The sequence below is a fragment of the Protomyctophum parallelum genome (genome assembly GCF_964188405.1).
Source record: "Protomyctophum parallelum genome assembly, chromosome: 18".
In the NCBI taxonomy this organism is placed as follows: domain Eukaryota; kingdom Metazoa; phylum Chordata; class Actinopteri; order Myctophiformes; family Myctophidae; genus Protomyctophum; species Protomyctophum parallelum.
Window position 1 is genome coordinate 43,978,250 of NC_139716.1, and position 17,571 is coordinate 43,995,820.

General features: G+C 46.3%; 1 protein-coding gene across 1 annotated transcript in view; it reads right to left on the bottom strand.

Moving 5' to 3' along the window:
• LOC310875288 (low-density lipoprotein receptor-related protein 1-like) overlaps positions 1-17,571 on the bottom strand; it is a 285,578-nt gene that overhangs the window by 80,986 nt on the left and 187,021 nt on the right. The window contains 8 exon segments of the mRNA XM_083788472.1: positions 1,567-1,695; positions 3,001-3,117; positions 7,506-7,569; positions 7,571-7,629; positions 8,921-9,070; positions 9,786-9,899; positions 11,088-11,207; positions 14,278-14,406. Of these exon segments, the coding sequence (XP_083644598.1) occupies positions 1,567-1,695; positions 3,001-3,117; positions 7,506-7,569; positions 7,571-7,629; positions 8,921-9,070; positions 9,786-9,899; positions 11,088-11,207; positions 14,278-14,406 (882 nt within the window).

Sequence of the window (17,571 nt, forward strand, 5' to 3'; positions counted from 1 at the left end):
AGGCCCTCCTGTTTCTGTAACCATGAGGCCCTCCTGTTTCTGTAACCATGAGGCCCTCCTGTTTCTGTAGCCATGAGGCCCTCCTGTTTCTGTAGCCATGAGGCCCTCCTGTTTCTGTAAACATGAGGCCCTCCTGTTTCTGTAACCATGAGGCCCTCCTGTTTCTGTAACCATGAGGCCCTCCTGTTTCTGTAACCATGAGGCCCTCCTGTTTCTGTAACCATGAGGCCCTCCTGTTTCTGTAACCATGAGGCCCTCCTGTTTCTGTAACCATGAGGCCCTCCTGTTTCTGTAAACATGAGGCCCTCCTGTTTCTGTAACCATGAGGCCCTCCTGTTTCTGTAACCATGAGGCCCTCCTGTTTCTGTAACCATGAGGCCCTCCTGTTTCTGTAACCATGTGGCCCTCCTGTTTCTGTAACCATGAGGCCCTCCTGTTTCTGTAACCATGAGGCCCTCCTGTTTCTGTAACCATGAGGCCCTCCTGTTTCTGTAACCATGAGGCCCTCCTGTTTCTGTAACCATGAGGCCCTCCTGTTTCTGTAACCATGAGGCCCTCCTGTTTCTGTAACCATGAGGCCCTCCTGTTTCTGTAACCATGAGGCCCTCCTGTTTCTGTAACCATGAGGCCCTCCTGTTTCTGTAACCATGAGGCCCTCCTGTTTCTGTAACCATGAGGCCCTCCTGTTTCTGTAATATCTCGTTGTAGTTTTAAACGGTGTAATCTCTTTTAAACGGTGTAATCTCTTTTAAACGGTGTAATCTCTTGTTGTAGTGTTGACCACCACAACAGACCGGACAGGGCAGCTCTCCCGTTGTAAACAACAGGTACTCAATTTCCCAGAACCCTTTGCACGGATCATCAAAACGCATCTCATCCGGTGGATTGCCCGTATGATGACTTAAAACCGATTGAAAAAACGTGGATTAAACAATGAAAACATAACTCGGGCAACTCGCGAATCGCAGGGAAAGTGCTACAATGAAGTATCTCGATCGGGACACTCGTGAATGGTATAGTCAAAGTGTTATTAAAATAAACTTATTTTGATTATAGAGAACCGAAGTCTGACGTCACTTTCAGTAGAGGGCGTCGGTCCCCAGGTTCATGTATTTGTTTAGTTGCATTGAAATCGCCATAGGAGGATTTTTAGATTGCTTCATATAAGAACTGTGTTTGAAAAATAAACATGTCATCCCGGCCGCTTCACTCATATGGATATGAAGAATCAACTGACTGAGAGAAAACGCTAATGTTACTGCTGCTGAATGAGTTACATTTTCGCTAGAAGCAGACTGTATCATATATGAGTGACTGACTGTTGCAAACGATACAGAGACACCTTCCCGACAATAACGCCGAGACAGCTTGTTTATTTTTGGACCACAACGCTTATAGTAGACGATATTAAGATCACCCCATGTTATTCTCCATAGAGAAATTACTTCCGCGAACCAGGGGAATCGAAGGGATGAGCGAGTTACGTCAGGACTTCGGTGCTCTATTAACGTCTGATCTTTTCAACATGGCCCCCGTCCTGCCTCTCCTCTCCTCTCCTCTCCTCACCACAGCCAGCCTTGAGGCTCTCGTCGGAGCCGTCGGGACAGTCCTTGTCTCCGTCACACTTCCAGCGCAGAGGAACGCACACGTGGGAGCCGGGACACTGGAAGGCCTCGGGACTGCACGTCTTCGTCTCTGGAAGACACAGAGAGAGAGAGTTTGACCCATTCTGACCTGAGATCAGATTCATACCAGGTTTCCACTGGACACACACTGGTCTGATTAAAACCCATTCTGACCTGCGATCAGATTCTAAAAAAAAATTCAGTCGTTCTTCGATTTTTCAAAAATAGCAGACATACAAGCTCGTAGCGCGCCACTCGGATCCGCCGGCAGGCAATTTATCTTTGCCAACGGCTGATTCGGTCTGGTTTATTAACCAGGCTAGCGCCCCGGCTGGCCAGGGGGAGGCAGTTTAGTGACCAGGATTACTGCATGTTTTTTGTGAGGGTACCTACCCTAGGGGACACGGGGAGAACATGTGAGGGTACCTACCCTAGGGGACACGGGGAGAACATGTGAGGGTACCTACCCTAGGGGACACGGGGAGAACATGCAAACTCCACACAGAAAGGCCCTTTTTTTTTTTTTTAAGAGCAACGTTTCGGTCTTGCGACCTTCCTCATGCCATAAAACTGGATTTGACTCTTGCTAAGTCTATAATTGCATGTAAAGCCTGATATATATATATATATATATATATATATATACTCAGCACACCAAACATAGCTGACATACAAGCTCACAGACGCGTTGTATCGCGTTTTATCGCGGCACGTGCGCTGGGGACGGACGGAGTGACATTAATCCGACGCAACGCTATTCAGACGACGTCGCCTGTGCGTGCAGTAAAGGTGGCCGTACACCAGTGTTGTTTTCGTCGACTAAAACTAAGACGAAAAATGTTCGTCGACTACCTTTTTCCACTGACTAAAACTAAACAAAAACTAAATAAAAACGAATCTATGATGACTAAAACTAAGACTAAATATACTGACAATTTCGTCAACAAATAAAAACTAGACTAAAATGTTAGTAAGGGACTAGTGGACAACAGATCCAGTTTTATGCTGGGTTGCATGCTGAAAATAGCAGATCTACAATCTCACAGCGCGACGCGTTGTGAGATTGTAGATCTGCTATTTTCAGCATGCAACCAAAGTGTAAAATATGTCATTACAACGACATCAAGGCCTGTTAAAACACATTTTAGTCGACTAAATCAACTGTAGATTTAGTCGACAAAAAAATCGTTTGACATTTAGTCGACTAAAACTAGACTAAACACTAGAACATTCCAGGTGACTAAAATGTGACTAAAACTAAGTGAAAACTATTCAAGAGACTATATGACTAAAACTAAAATAGAAATTTGCTGCCAAAAACAACACTGCCGTCCACTATAGCCGATAACCGGACACACTGAGCGGGCCGACTCACTGCATTTGCTGTCCTCGTCGGTTCCGTCTCCACAGTCGTCGGCTCCGTCACAAACCCAACGACTGGTGATGCAGCGGTGGTTACCACACTCAAACTGAGACGCACTGCAGAACTTATCTATGGGAGAGAGAGATGGTTACCACACTCAAACTGAGACGCACTGCAGAACTTATCTATGGGAGAGAGAGATGGTTACCACACTCAAACTGAGACGCACTGCAGAACTTATCTATGGGAGAGAGAGATGGTTACCACACTCAAACTGAGACGCACTGCAGAACTTATCTATGGGAGAGAGAGATGGTTACCACACTCAAACTGAGACGCACTGCAGAACTTATCTATGGGAGAGAGAGATGGTTACCACACTCAAACTGAGACGCACTGCAGAACTTATCTATGGGAGAGAGAGATGGTTACCACACTCAAACTGAGACGCACTGCAGAACTTATCTATGGGAGAGAGAGATGGTTACCACACTCAAACTGAGACGCACTGCAGAACTTATCTATGGGAGAGAGAGAGAGAGAGAGACTGGTGATGCAGCGATGGTTACCACACTCAAACTGAGACGCACTGCAGAACTTATCTATGGGAGAGAGAGAGAGAGAGAGACTGGTGATGCAGAGATGGTTACCACACTCAAACTGAGACGCACTGCAGAACTTATCTATGGGAGAGAGAGAGAGAGACACTGAGAATAACTTATCTAAGAACTTATCTATGGGAGAGAGAGATGGTTACCACACTCAAACTGAGACGCACTGCAGAACTTATCTATGGGAGAGAGAGAGAGAGACACTGAGAATAACTTATCTAAGAACTTATCTATGGGAGAGAGAGATGGTTACCACACTCAAACTGAGACGCACTGCAGAACTTATCTATGGGAGAGAGAGATGGTTACCACACTCAAACTGAGACGCACTGCAGAACTTATCTATGGGAGAGAGAGATGGTTACCACACTCAAACTGAGACGCACTGCAGAACTTATCTATGGGAGAGAGAGATGGTTACCACACTCAAACTGAGACGCACTGCAGAACTTATCTATGGGAGAGAGAGATGGTTACCACACTCAAACTGAGACGCACTGCAGAACTTATCTATGGGAGAGAGAGATGGTTACCACACTCAAACTGAGACGCACTGCAGAACTTATCTATGGGAGAGAGAGAGAGAGAGAGACTGGTGATGCAGCGATGGTTACCACACTCAAACTGAGACGCACTGCAGAACTTATCTATGGGAGAGAGAGAGAGAGAGAGACTGGTGATGCAGAGATGGTTACCACACTCAAACTGAGACGCACTGCAGAACTTATCTATGGGAGAGAGAGAGAGAGACACTGAGAATAACTTATCTAAGAACTTATCTATGGGAGAGAGAGATGGTTACCACACTCAAACTGAGACGCACTGCAGAACTTATCTATGGGAGAGAGAGAGAGAGACACTGAGAATAACTTATCTAAGAACTTATCTATGGGAGAGAGAGATGGTTACCACACTCAAACTGAGACGCACTGCAGAACTTATCTATGGGAGAGAGAGATGGTTACCACACTCAAACTGAGACGCACTGCAGAACTTATCTATGGGAGAGAGAGATGGTTACCACACTCAAACTGAGACGCACTGCAGAACTTATCTATGGGAGAGAGAGATGGTTACCACACTCAAACTGAGACGCACTGCAGAACTTATCTATGGGAGAGAGAGATGGTTACCACACTCAAACTGAGACGCACTGCAGAACTTATCTATGGGAGAGAGAGATGGTTACCACACTCAAACTGAGACGCACTGCAGAACTTATCTATGGGAGAGAGAGATGGTTACCACACTCAAACTGAGACGCACTGCAGAACTTATCTATGGGAGAGAGAGATGGTTACCACACTCAAACTGAGACGCACTGCAGAACTTATCTATGGGAGAGAGAGAGAGAGAGAGACTGGTGATGCAGCGATGGTTACCACACTCAAACTGAGACGCACTGCAGAACTTATCTATGGGAGAGAGAGAGAGAGAGAGACTGGTGATGCAGAGATGGTTACCACACTCAAACTGAGACGCACTGCAGAACTTATCTATGGGAGAGAGAGAGAGAGACACTGAGAATAACTTATCTAAGAACTTATCTATGGGAGAGAGAGATGGTTACCACACTCAAACTGAGACGCACTGCAGAACTTATCTATGGGAGAGAGAGAGAGAGACACTGAGAATAACTTATCTAAGAACTTATCTATGGGAGAGAGAGATGGTTACCACACTCAAACTGAGACGCACTGCAGAACTTATCTATGGGAGAGAGAGATGGTTACCACACTCAAACTGAGACGCACTGCAGAACTTATCTATGGGAGAGAGAGATGGTTACCACACTCAAACTGAGACGCACTGCAGAACTTATCTATGGGAGAGAGAGATGGTTACCACACTCAAACTGAGACGCACTGCAGAACTTATCTATGGGAGAGAGAGATGGTTACCACACTCAAACTGAGACGCACTGCAGAACTTATCTATGGGAGAGAGAGAGAGAGAGAGACTGGTGATGCAGCGGTGGTTACCACACTCAAACTGAGACGCACTGCAGAACTTATCTATGGGAGAGAGAGAGAGAGAGAGAGAGAGAGAGAGAGACTGGTGATGCAGCGGTGGTTACCACACTCAAACTGAGACGCACTGCAGAACTTATCTATGGGAGAGAGATAGAGAGAGAGACACTGAGAATAACTTATCTAAGAACTTATCTATGGGAGAGAGAGATGGTTACCACACTCAAACTGAGACGCACTGCAGAACTTATCTATGGGAGAGAGAGATGGTTACCACACTCAAACTGAGACGCACTGCAGAACTTATCTATGGGAGAGAGAGATGGTTACCACACTCAAACTGAGACGCACTGCAGAACTTATCTATGGGAGAGAGAGATGGTTACCACACTCAAACTGAGACGCACTGCAGAACTTATCTATGGGAGAGAGAGAGAGAGAGAGACTGGTGATGCAGCGGTGGTTACCACACTCAAACTGAGACGCACTGCAGAACTTATCTATGGGAGAGAGAGATGGTTACCACACTCAAACTGAGACGCACTGCAGAACTTATCTATGGGAGAGAGAGATGGTTACCACACTCAAACTGAGACGCACTGCAGAACTTATCTATGGGAGAGAGAGAGAGAGAGACTGGTGATGCAGCGATGGTTACCACACTCAAACTGAGACGCACTGCAGAACTTATCTATGGGAGAGAGAGAGAGAGAGAGACTGGTGATGCAGCGATGGTTACCACACTCAAACTGAGACGCACTGCAGAACTTATCTATGGAGAGAGAGATGGTTACCACACTCAAACTGAGACGCACTGCAGAACTTATCTATGGGAGAGAGAGATGGTTACCACACTCAAACTGAGACGCACTGCAGAACTTATCTATGGGAGAGAGAGATGGTTACCACACTCAAACTGAGACGCACTGCAGAACTTATCTATGGGAGAGAGAGATGGTTACCACACTCAAACTGAGACGCACTGCAGAACTTATCTATGGGAGAGAGAGAGAGAGAGAGACTGGTGATGCAGCGATGGTTACCACACTCAAACTGAGACGCACTGCAGAACTTATCTATGGGAGAGAGAGAGAGAGAGAGACTGGTAATGCAGCGATGGTTACCACACTCAAACTGAGACGCACTGCAGAACTTATCTATGGGAGAGAGAGAGAGAGAGAGACTGGTGATGCAGCGATGGTTACCACACTCAAACTGAGACGCACTGCAGAACTTATCTATGGGAGAGAGAGAGAGAGAGAGACTGGTGATGCAGCGATGGTTACCACACTCAAACTGAGACGCACTGCAGAACTTATCTATGGGAGAGAGAGATGGTTACCACACTCAAACTGAGACGCACTGCAGAACTTATCTATGGGAGAGAGAGAGAGAGAGAGACTGGTGATGCAGCGATGGTTACCACACTCAAACTGAGACGCACTGCAGAACTATCTATGGGAGAGAGAGAGAGAGAGAGAGACTGGTGATGCAGCGGTGGTTACCACACTCAAACTGAGACGCACTGCAGAACTTATCTATGGGAGAGAGAGAGAGAGAGAGAGAGAGAGACACTGAGCAGAACTTATCTATGGGAGAGAGAGATGGTTACCACACTCAAACTGAGACGCACTGCAGAACTTATCTATGGGAGAGAGAGAGAGAGAGAGACACTGAGAATAACTAATCTATGGGAGAGAGAGAGATAGAGAGAGAGAGAGAGAGAGACACTGAGCAGAACTTATCTATGGGAGAGAGAGAGAGAGACAGAGAGAGACAGAGAGACACTGAGCAGAACTTATCTATGGGAGAGAGAGAGAGAGGAGAGAGACTGAGAATAACTAATCTATGAGAGAGAGAGAGAGATAGAGAGACACTGAGCAGAACTTATCTATGAGAGAGAGAGAGAGAGAGAGAGAGAGAGAGAGACACTGACCACAGCTGGCCTCGTCCGCCCCGTCCTCACAGTCGTTCTCCTTGTCACAGGTCCAGCTCATGGGGGATGCAGCGTCCTGACGGGCAAGCGAAGAACGGACTGGGACACTTTGTCTTTGTACTTCCTGTTGGGAAGGAGACGGACGTTATAAAGACCTGACAGTGAGATGCAGGACGAAAAACAAACAAACTGCAATCTAGAACTTATTTTAATTATTGTATCTATCTGTATCTCAACCCCTCGGGGGGGTCGCCTATAGGGTCCCCAAATTATTAAAAAAAAATCACACCCATGTGAATTGAGTGGTGCAACTCCCCTCTCTCTCTCCCCCCCCCCCCCCCCCCCCCCCCCCCGCTCTCTCTCTCTCTCTCTCTCTCTCATTAGCAGGCAACAGTGCAGTGTCTCTCTCTCAGTTTCTGCATGGCACAACAGCGCCCCTACTGGTACTCATACACATAGGTGTACACCAGGGGGGCAGTCCAGCCAGATATTTCGTGAAGCCTCATTTGAAATCGTAGTTCATATAATGGCCTGTTGTGGCGCTGGACTGGACCCAAAAAGCCCCATAGCTCCATAGAGGCCCATGTATTTGGGCCCAACTTCACCTAGACTGTATTACCTTAATAAACATGGTCATGAATACTTTCTGCTTCCAGTCACTAGTTTAAAGTCTCATTTCTAATGTCATAATATTCTTTTTGGAAAATTATGGTCCCATTTATTAAAAAAATGACCATAAAGTCGCATATGTTCTGAGGGGCGTGGCTACCGTTACAGTCTATGATCGGGATTCCCCTCCCACTCGAGTCAAAATAAAAACCAACAGAGAAGAAGTGGGGAAGTCCCGCCTCGTGTCTGGGCCAGCCAATGGCTCAGCTGGGCTAAAACGGATCTAGAAAGATGGCGACTTACAGTGAATTAGAATGCAAGGGATTTCAGGCTTCATTTTACGTTCATGTTAGACCCGGGGAACGCTTTGTCCATATTTTTTACAGTCTATGGTGTACACGGACATTGCTGGTTGTAGGAGTGTTTGCACCACTCAAAAACGGGACATGGCCCTTTAAAGCATTCCCCACAGATCTACCAGACCTACCTGGACAGTTCACAGATCTACCAGACCTACCTGGACAGTTCACAGATCTACCAGACCTACCTGGACAGTTCCTCTCGTCAGACCAGTCTCCCCACAGATCTGACAGACCTACCTGGACAGTTCCTCTCGTCAGACCAGTCCCCCCACAGATCTGACAGACCTACCTGGACAGTTCCTCTCGTCAGACCAGTCCCCCCACAGATCTGACAGACCTACCTGGACAGTTCCTCTCGTCAGACCAGTCCCCCCACAGATCTGACAGACCTACCTGGACAGTTCCTCTCGTCAGACCAGTCCCCCACAGATCTGACAGACCTACCTGGACAGTTCCTCTCGTCAGACCAGTCCCCACAGTCGTTGGCGCGGTCACAGCGCCAGGAGGGGGCGTAGCAGAGCGTGGTGAACTCACACTTCTGGAACGACACGCCCTTCACGCCCAGACGGAAGTAGCTGGAGCAGTCTGTGGCCGCTGTGGAGGGTTTTATGGACCCATAATAGTGATTATTATTTAAAGGTATATTCAGTGTTTTCACAAAAAAAACCGTAGGTTTCGTTTTTGGCTGTGGGACCCAGCCTTTCGTCCAATCAGGATAGAGAGTCAAAAACGAAACCTAAGGTTTTTTGACCCCCAGGGGTTAACTGGGGACAGGGAGGAACTCCTTATATGGCCAGCACACTCTATAGTAGGGAGGATTATCACAACAAAACAAACAAATAAGTGATATTTGAATTAAGTGAAATCACTGAATATACCTTTAAGTTAAGTTTTGCCATAACCAGAATCAGGTAGCTTTAAGGTACGGCCATGACAGCAATGGTAGGAAAGAATATATATAATATTAATCATATTCGGATATTCGGTTTCGGCCAAGAATTTCCTTTTTGGTGCATCCCTAAAAAAGAGTTTAAACCCCCCCCCCCCCCCCCCCCAAAAAAAAAACCCTAAAAAAAAAGAAAACGTAAACAACAAAACAACAAACAAACAAAATAAAAAAAATGTACGTAATTTATTCTAATTGTTATTGCAATTTACGAGCTGTATTTGCTTCCCGCGTTCACGTGTCTTACTTGTAATAACATGGTGATGAAAACATGGTTATAATAACATGGTGATAATAACATGGTTATAATAACATGGTGATAACAACATGGCGATAATAACCATGGTTATTGTAATAACCTACAGCAGTTCATCTCGTCGCTGGCGTCCTGACAGTCCACCTTCTGGTTACACTTGCTGGTGTTGGAGATGCAACCTCCGTCTCTGCACTGGAACTGTTCCTCTGAGCACCGGGACGCTGAAACACAGAGAAATGAACTGTTCTGCTGAGCACCGGGAGGCTGAAACACAGAGAAATGAACTGTTCTGCTGAGCATACGAGTGCCAGTAGTACAGGCAGCAGACCCAAACCCAGACCCAGACCTGAGATCAGATTCTAAAAATGTCTTCTACATCCTGACAGTTTTCTTTTTTTTGTCATCAAAGTTTTTTAATGATTTTCAATAAAGCATACAAAATCCACATGACTTACACAAAAGAAAAAGACAAACAAACAAAACACACCTAGCAGTCAAAAAAAAGAAAACCCCTGGACAACACACCTCCACACTCTGTTGTTGACACTCGTGGTTATATCATATGTAATGTACAAATACAAAATGTTACAACAATCCTTTGATATACAAATAAAATAAGTCCCATATCTCATGGAACTTCCCTTTGACGTTATTCCTCCTGGCAATTGAGTATTCAAAGGATGCCGCTTCAGTCATAAGTTGGGTCCAGTCTGTGATCTCTGGCGTAGCAGAGCTCTTCAGTCATAAGTTGGGTCCAGTCTGTGATCTCTGGCGTAGCAGAGCTCTTCAGTCATAAGTTGGGTCCAGTCTGTGATCTCTGGCGTAGCAGAGCTCTTCAGTCATAAGTTGGGTCCAGTCTGTGATCTCTGGCGTAGCAGAGCTCTTCAGTCATAAGTTGGGTCCAGTCTGTGATCTCTGGCGTAGCAGAGCTCTTCAGTCATAAGTTGGGTCCAGTCTGTGATCTCTGGCATAGCAGAGCTCTTCAGTCCTAAGTTGGGTCCAGTCTGTGATCTCTGGCGTATAGCAGAGCTCTTCAGTCATAAGTTGGGTCCAGTCTGTGATCTCTGGCGTAGCAGAGCTCTTCCAGTTTCTCAGTATCAACCTAGCTGCAGTAATAAGGCCTGCAGTCACCAATGCATGTTGTGCCTTGGCGCCCCCCTGTGGCAGCACCGTGCCATCTCCCAAGAGACATAATCTTGGGCATTCTGGTAGTATTAGCCCCATCCAGTCTCCAAGTTTCCCCAGTACATCCTGACAGTTTTCTGAAAAAGCTATGTTTCTATGTCAGTCGTTCTTCTTTTTTTTCAAAAATAGCTAAAGCATAACGTAATGCTAACACCAAAAGGGGTTCCCACCTAAAATGGGTTAACTAACTAACTAACTAACTAACTAACTAAGTCCAGACTCACTGTTGCAGAAGAGTTCGTCCGAGTTGTCTCCACAGTCGTCCAGTCCGTTGCACCAGGAGCTGTGCGTCACGCAGCGAGCGTTCACACAGCGGCGGTGGCCCTTCTTACACTCCCGGTTAGCTGGTGGGACCATGTGGTACGCACACACAGACACACACACACACACACACACACACACACACACACACACACACACACACACACACACACACACACACACACAGGGAATAATACAATTACTAAACGTTAAAATACCAACATATTACATGAATAAATGTCCTTTCAAACGGGCAGCGATTAAGGCGCCTAATAATTCATTTTCAATGACACCTGCAGTTTCTTTTTTTCCTCTCTGTACGCGCGGAGAAGTCGAGGGGCGACAATGAACGCAGTGGTATTTACGTGGTTCCCGTCAAATTGTCACACGCGTGTGCTCGTTTTCGTGCACACGCGTGTGCTGGTTTTCGTGCACACCCCCCCCGCCACTGACCCAGACCTATGGATTCTCCACTGACCCAGACCTATGGATTCTCCACTGACCCAGACCTATGGGTTCTCCACTGACCCAGACCTATGGGTTCTCTACTGACCCAGACCTATGGGTTCTCCACTGACCCAGACCTATGGGTTCTCCACTGACCCAGACCTATGGGTTCTCCACTGACCCAGACCTATGGGTTCTCCACTGACCCAGACCTATGGGTTCTCCACTGACCCAGACCTATGGATTCTCCACTGACCCAGACCTATGGATTCTCCACTGACCCAGACCTATGGGTTCTCCACTGACCCAGACCTATGGATTCTCCACTGACCCAGACCTATGGATTCTCCACTGACCCAGACCTATGGATTCTCCACTGACCCAGACCTATGGGTTCTCCACTGACCCAGACCTATGGATTCTCCACTGACCCAGACCTATGGGTTCTCCACTGACCCAGACCTATGGATTCTCCACTGACCCAGACCTATGGGTTCTCCACTGACCCAGACCTATGGGTTCTCCACTGACCCAGACCTATGGATTCTCCACTGACCCAGACCTATGGATTCTCCACTGACCCAGACCTATGGATTCTCCACTGACCCAGACCTATGGATTCTCCACTGACCCAGACCTATGGATTCTCCACTGACCCAGACCTATGGATTCTCCACTGACCCAGACCTATGGATTCTCCACTGACCCAGACCTATGGATTCTCCACTGACCCAGACCTATGGATTCTCCACTGACCCAGACCTATGGATTCTCCAAGCACACAGAGTGCCGAGCTACGAGCTTGTAGAATCTTTTTAAATTTCGATGTCATGTTATATTGGACATGGCGTTATCGGTGACGTTTTGAAGGGTTTCTCCAAATCACACGCGTGTGAACCGAGTGGTGCACCTCCCCTCACTCTCCTCGCCTTTTGTCAGCCTTCCCAATTTTGCAATTCCTTTTTTGAATTTCTTTTGCAATTTTGCAAAAAAAGAAAATTGCAATTTTTTTGTATTTTTTTGCAATTTTGCAACTTTGCAACTTTGCTACTTTGCAATTCAACCTTTGTCAGCCTTCCCAGCTCAGCCAGGGCAAAGTGACTTGCAATTCAACCTTTGTCAGCCTTTTGATTGGTCCCTGACTGATCAACCAGCAGGCACTTTCTGCCTTGTTTCGCCCTGTTTCCGCCGTTCCTCCGTTTAATTTGCCAGCCTCCTCTCTCTCTCTCTCTCTCTCTCTCTCTCTCTCATTAGCAGGCAACAGCGCCCCTACTGGTACTCATATGATGCTCATACATACATAGGTGAACGTCACATACACATACATAGGTGAACACGGACAAAGCTGTTCCTTGGAGTGGTTGCACCACTCAAAAATATAAATAAAACAAAACAACAACGACGACTATCAGAACTCACCACAGTAGTTCTGCTTCTCACCAGACTATCAGAACTCACCACAGTAGTTCTGCTTCTCGTCAGACTATCAGAACTCACCACAGTACGACTGCTTCTCACCAGACTATCAGAACTCACCACAGTACGACTGCTTCTCACCAGACTATCAGAACTCACCACAGTAGTTCTGCTTCTCATCAGACTATCAGAACTCACCACAGTAGTTCTGCTTCTCATCAGACTATCAGAACTCACCACAGTACGACTGCTTCTCGTCAGACTATCAGAACTCACCACAGTACGACTGCTTCTCACCAGACTATCAGAACTCACCACAGTACGACTGCTTCTCACCAGACTATCAGAACTCACCACAGTAGTTCTGCTTCTCATCAGACTATCAGAACTCACCACAGTAGTTCTGCTTCTCGTCAGACTATCAGAACTCACCACAGTAGTTCTGCTTCTCATCAGACTATCAGAACTCACCACAGTAGTTCTGCTTCTCACCAGACTATCAGAACTCACCACAGTAGTTCTGCTTCTCATCAGACTATCAGAACTCACCACAGTAGTTCTGCTTCTCATCAGACTATCAGAACTCACCACAGTAGTTCTGCTTCTCATCAGACTATCAGAACTCACCACAGTAGTTCTGCTTCTCGTCAGACTATCAGAACTCACCACAGTAGTTCTGCTTCTCATCAGACTATCAGAACTCACCACAGTAGTTCTGCTTCTCATCAGACTATCAGAACTCACCACAGTAGTTCTGCTTCTCGTCAGACTATCAGAACTCACCACAGTAGTTCTGCTTCTCGTCAGACTATCAGAACTCACCACAGTAGTTCTGCTTCTCGTCAGACTATCAGAACTCACCACAGTAGTTCTGCTTCTCGTCAGACTATCAGAACTCACCACAGTAGTTCTGCTTCTCATCAGACTATCAGAACTCACCACAGTAGTTCTGCTTCTCGTCAGACTATCAGAACTCACCACAGTAGTTCTGCTTCTCGTCAGACTATCAGAACTCACCACAGTAGTTCTGCTTCTCATCAGACTATCAGAACTCACCACAGTAGTTCTGCTTCTCGTCAGACTATCAGAACTCACCACAGTAGTTCTGCTTCTCGTCAGACTATCAGAACTCACCACAGTAGTTCTGCTTCTCGCCAGACTATCAGAACTCACCACAGTAGTTCTGCTTCTCATCAGACTATCAGAACTCACCACAGTAGTTCTGCTTCTCATCAGACTATCAGAACTCACCACAGTAGTTCTGCTTCTCATCAGACTATCAGAACTCACCACAGTAGTTCTGCTTCTCGTCAGACTTGTCCTTGCAGTGAGCCATGCCGTCACACGTCAGAGTGTAGTTCACACAGTCTCCGTTTCCACACTCGAACTCGTCGATGCTGCTGCATGTGGAGTTCAGAGCTGAAACATGAAATATAGAACACTCAGTCATGTGGAGTTCAGAGCTGAAACATGAAATATAGAACACTCAGTCATGTGGAGTTCAGAGCTGAAACATGAAATATAGAACACTCAGTCATGTGGAGTTCAGAGCTGAAACACAACGCAACGTGTTCAATTTACAAATGTAGGCATTTATATCAGACGCTCTTAATCCAGAGCGATTTACAGTAAGCATTATATGACCCTGGGCACAGTGGGCAGGGGCCCTACAGTATGTCCAGAGCCCGAGCAGAGGCCTTTTGTGGCGGTTCTGGATAACCGTGGGTACGACCGACTCGGCACCGGTTTCCGACCAACTCGAAGTCGGTGGGGCGAACGGTTCTCGGGTTACGTGGATTACATTTACACACATACTAGTCTCTCGTTACCAGACTGTTGACTCTCGCAATTTCCAAATTCTTCGTCGTACAGTCTGGAGCAACGGAAGCTCTGATCATGAGTAAAATATAAATGCTTCCGTCGTACAGTCTGGAGCAACGGAAGCTCTGATCATGAGTAAAATATAAATGCTTCCGTCATACAGTCTGGAGCAACGGAAACTCTGATCATGAGTAAAATATAAATGCTTCCGTCATACAGTCTGGAGCAACGGAAGCTCTGATCATGAGTAAAATATAAATGCTTCCGTCGTACAGTCTGGAGCAACGGAAGCTCTGATCATGAGTAAAATATAAATGCTTCCGTTGTACAGTCTGGAGCAACGGAAGCTCTGATCATGAGTAAAATATAAATGCTTCCGTCATACAGTCTGGAGCAACAGAAGATCTGTCATGAGTCAAATATAACGCAGAAGTAGAGCCTCCTCTTCCTTCGTCTTTACAGTCGCGCAAATTTATTCTCATATGAATGGAAATCATCTAAACATATTATATAGCTCGCTGCTATAGCAGAAAATAAAATAAAATAAATAAAATGTATATAAGATATTTTAAAATATATTTTCGTGAACGGAAATGGCAGCTTCCTTACTCAGCTCATGGGGTTGTAGTTCCAGACTCTATAGCATTCCTTACTCAGCTCATGGGGGCTGTAGTTCCAGACTATATATAGCATTCCTTACTCAGCTCATGGGGGCTGTAGTTCCAGACTCTATATAGCATTCCTTACTCAGCTCATGGGGGCTGTAGTTCCAGACTCTATATAGCATTCCTTACTCAGCTCATGGGGTTGTAGTTCCAGACTCTATATAGCATTCCTTACTCAGCTCATGGGGGCTGTAGTTCCAGACTCTATATAGCATTCCTTACTCAGCTCATGGGGGCTGTAGTTCCAGACTCTATATAGCATTCCTTACTCAGCTCATGGGGGTTGTAGTTCCAGACTCTATATAGCATTCCTTACTCAGCTCATGGGGGCTGTAGTTCCAGACTCTATAAAGCATTCCTTACTCAGCTCATGGGGTTGTAGTTCCAGACTCTATAGCATTCCTTACTCAGCTCATGGGGGCTGTAGTTCCAGACTCTATATAGCATTCCTTACTCAGCTCATGGGGTTGTAGTTCCAGACTCTATAAAGCATTCCTTACTCAGCTCATGGGGCTGTAGTTCCAGACTCTATATAGCATTCCTTACTCAGCTCATGGGGCTGTAGTTCCAGACTCTATATAGCATTCCTTACTCAGCTCATGGGGCTGTAGTTCCAGACTCTATATAGCATTCCTTACTCAGCTCATGGGGCTGTAGTTCCAGACTCTATATAGCATTCCTTACTCAGCTCATGGGGCTGTAGTTCCAGACTCTATATAGCATTCCTTACTCAGCTCATGGGGCTGTAGTTCCAGACTCTATAAAGCATTCCTTACTCAGCTCATGGGGTTGTAGTTCCAGACTCTATATAGCATTCCTTACTCAGCTCATGGGGCTGTAGTTCCAGACTCTATAAAGCATTCCTTACTCAGCTCATGGGGCTGTAGTTCCAGACTCTATATAGCATTCCTTACTCAGCTCATGTGGGTTGTAGTTCCAGACTCTATATAGCATTCCTTACTCAGCTCATGGGGTTGTAGTTCCAGACTCTATAGCATTCCTTACTCAGCTCATGGGGCTGTAGTTCCAGACTCTATATAGCATTCCTTACTCAGCTCATGGGGTTTTAGTTCCAGACTCTATATAGCATTCCTTACTCAGCTCATGGGGTTTTAGTTCCAGACTCTATATAGCATTCCTTACTCAGCTCATGGGGCTGTAGTTCCAGACTCTATATAGCATTCCTTACTCAGCTCATGGGGGTTGTAGTTCCAGACTCTATATAGCATTCCTTACTCAGCTCATGGGGCTGTAGTTCCAGACTCTATATAGCATTCCTTACTCAGCTCATGGGGCTGTAGTTCCAGACTCTATATAGCATTCCTTACTCAGCTCATGGGGCTGTAGTTCCAGACTCTATATAGCATTCCTTAAGGCTCATACATAGTCTGGATTTACGGTGGTGGGGTGACCACCGAACTACAACATGACGTCACGAGCCGCGGTGAAGAGCAAACCACCGCCACCGCTCCAGCCCTTCTCTCTGTTTTTACTCACCACCGCTCAACTTTATTTCAGCTCCGGTGGTCAGCTCACCACCGGAGCGGTGGTCACCTTACCACCGAAAATCCAGACTATGAATAGGCCTTTACTCAGCTCATGGGGTTGTAGTTCCAGACTCTATATAGCATTCCTTACTCAGCTCATGGGGTTGTAGTTCCAGACTCTATATAGCATTCCTTACTCAGCTCATGGGGGTTGTAGTTCCAGACTCTATATAGCATTCCTTACTCAGCTCATGGGGGCTGTAGTTCCAGACAGACTCTATATAGCATTCCTTACTCAGCTCATGGGGCTGTAGTTCCAGACTCTATATAGCATTCCTTACTCAGCTCATGGGGGCTGTAGTTCCAGACTCTATAAAGCATTCCTTACTCAGCTCATGGGGGCTGTAGTTCCAGACTCTATATAGCATTCCTTACTCAGCTCATGGGGCTGTAGTTCCAGACTCCATATAGCATTCCTTACTCAGCTCATGGGGGCTGTAGTTCCAGACTCTATATAGCATTCCTTACTCAGCTCATGGGGGCTGTAGTTCCAGACTCCATATAGCATTCCTTACTCAGCTCATGGGGCTGTAGTTCCAGACTCTATATAG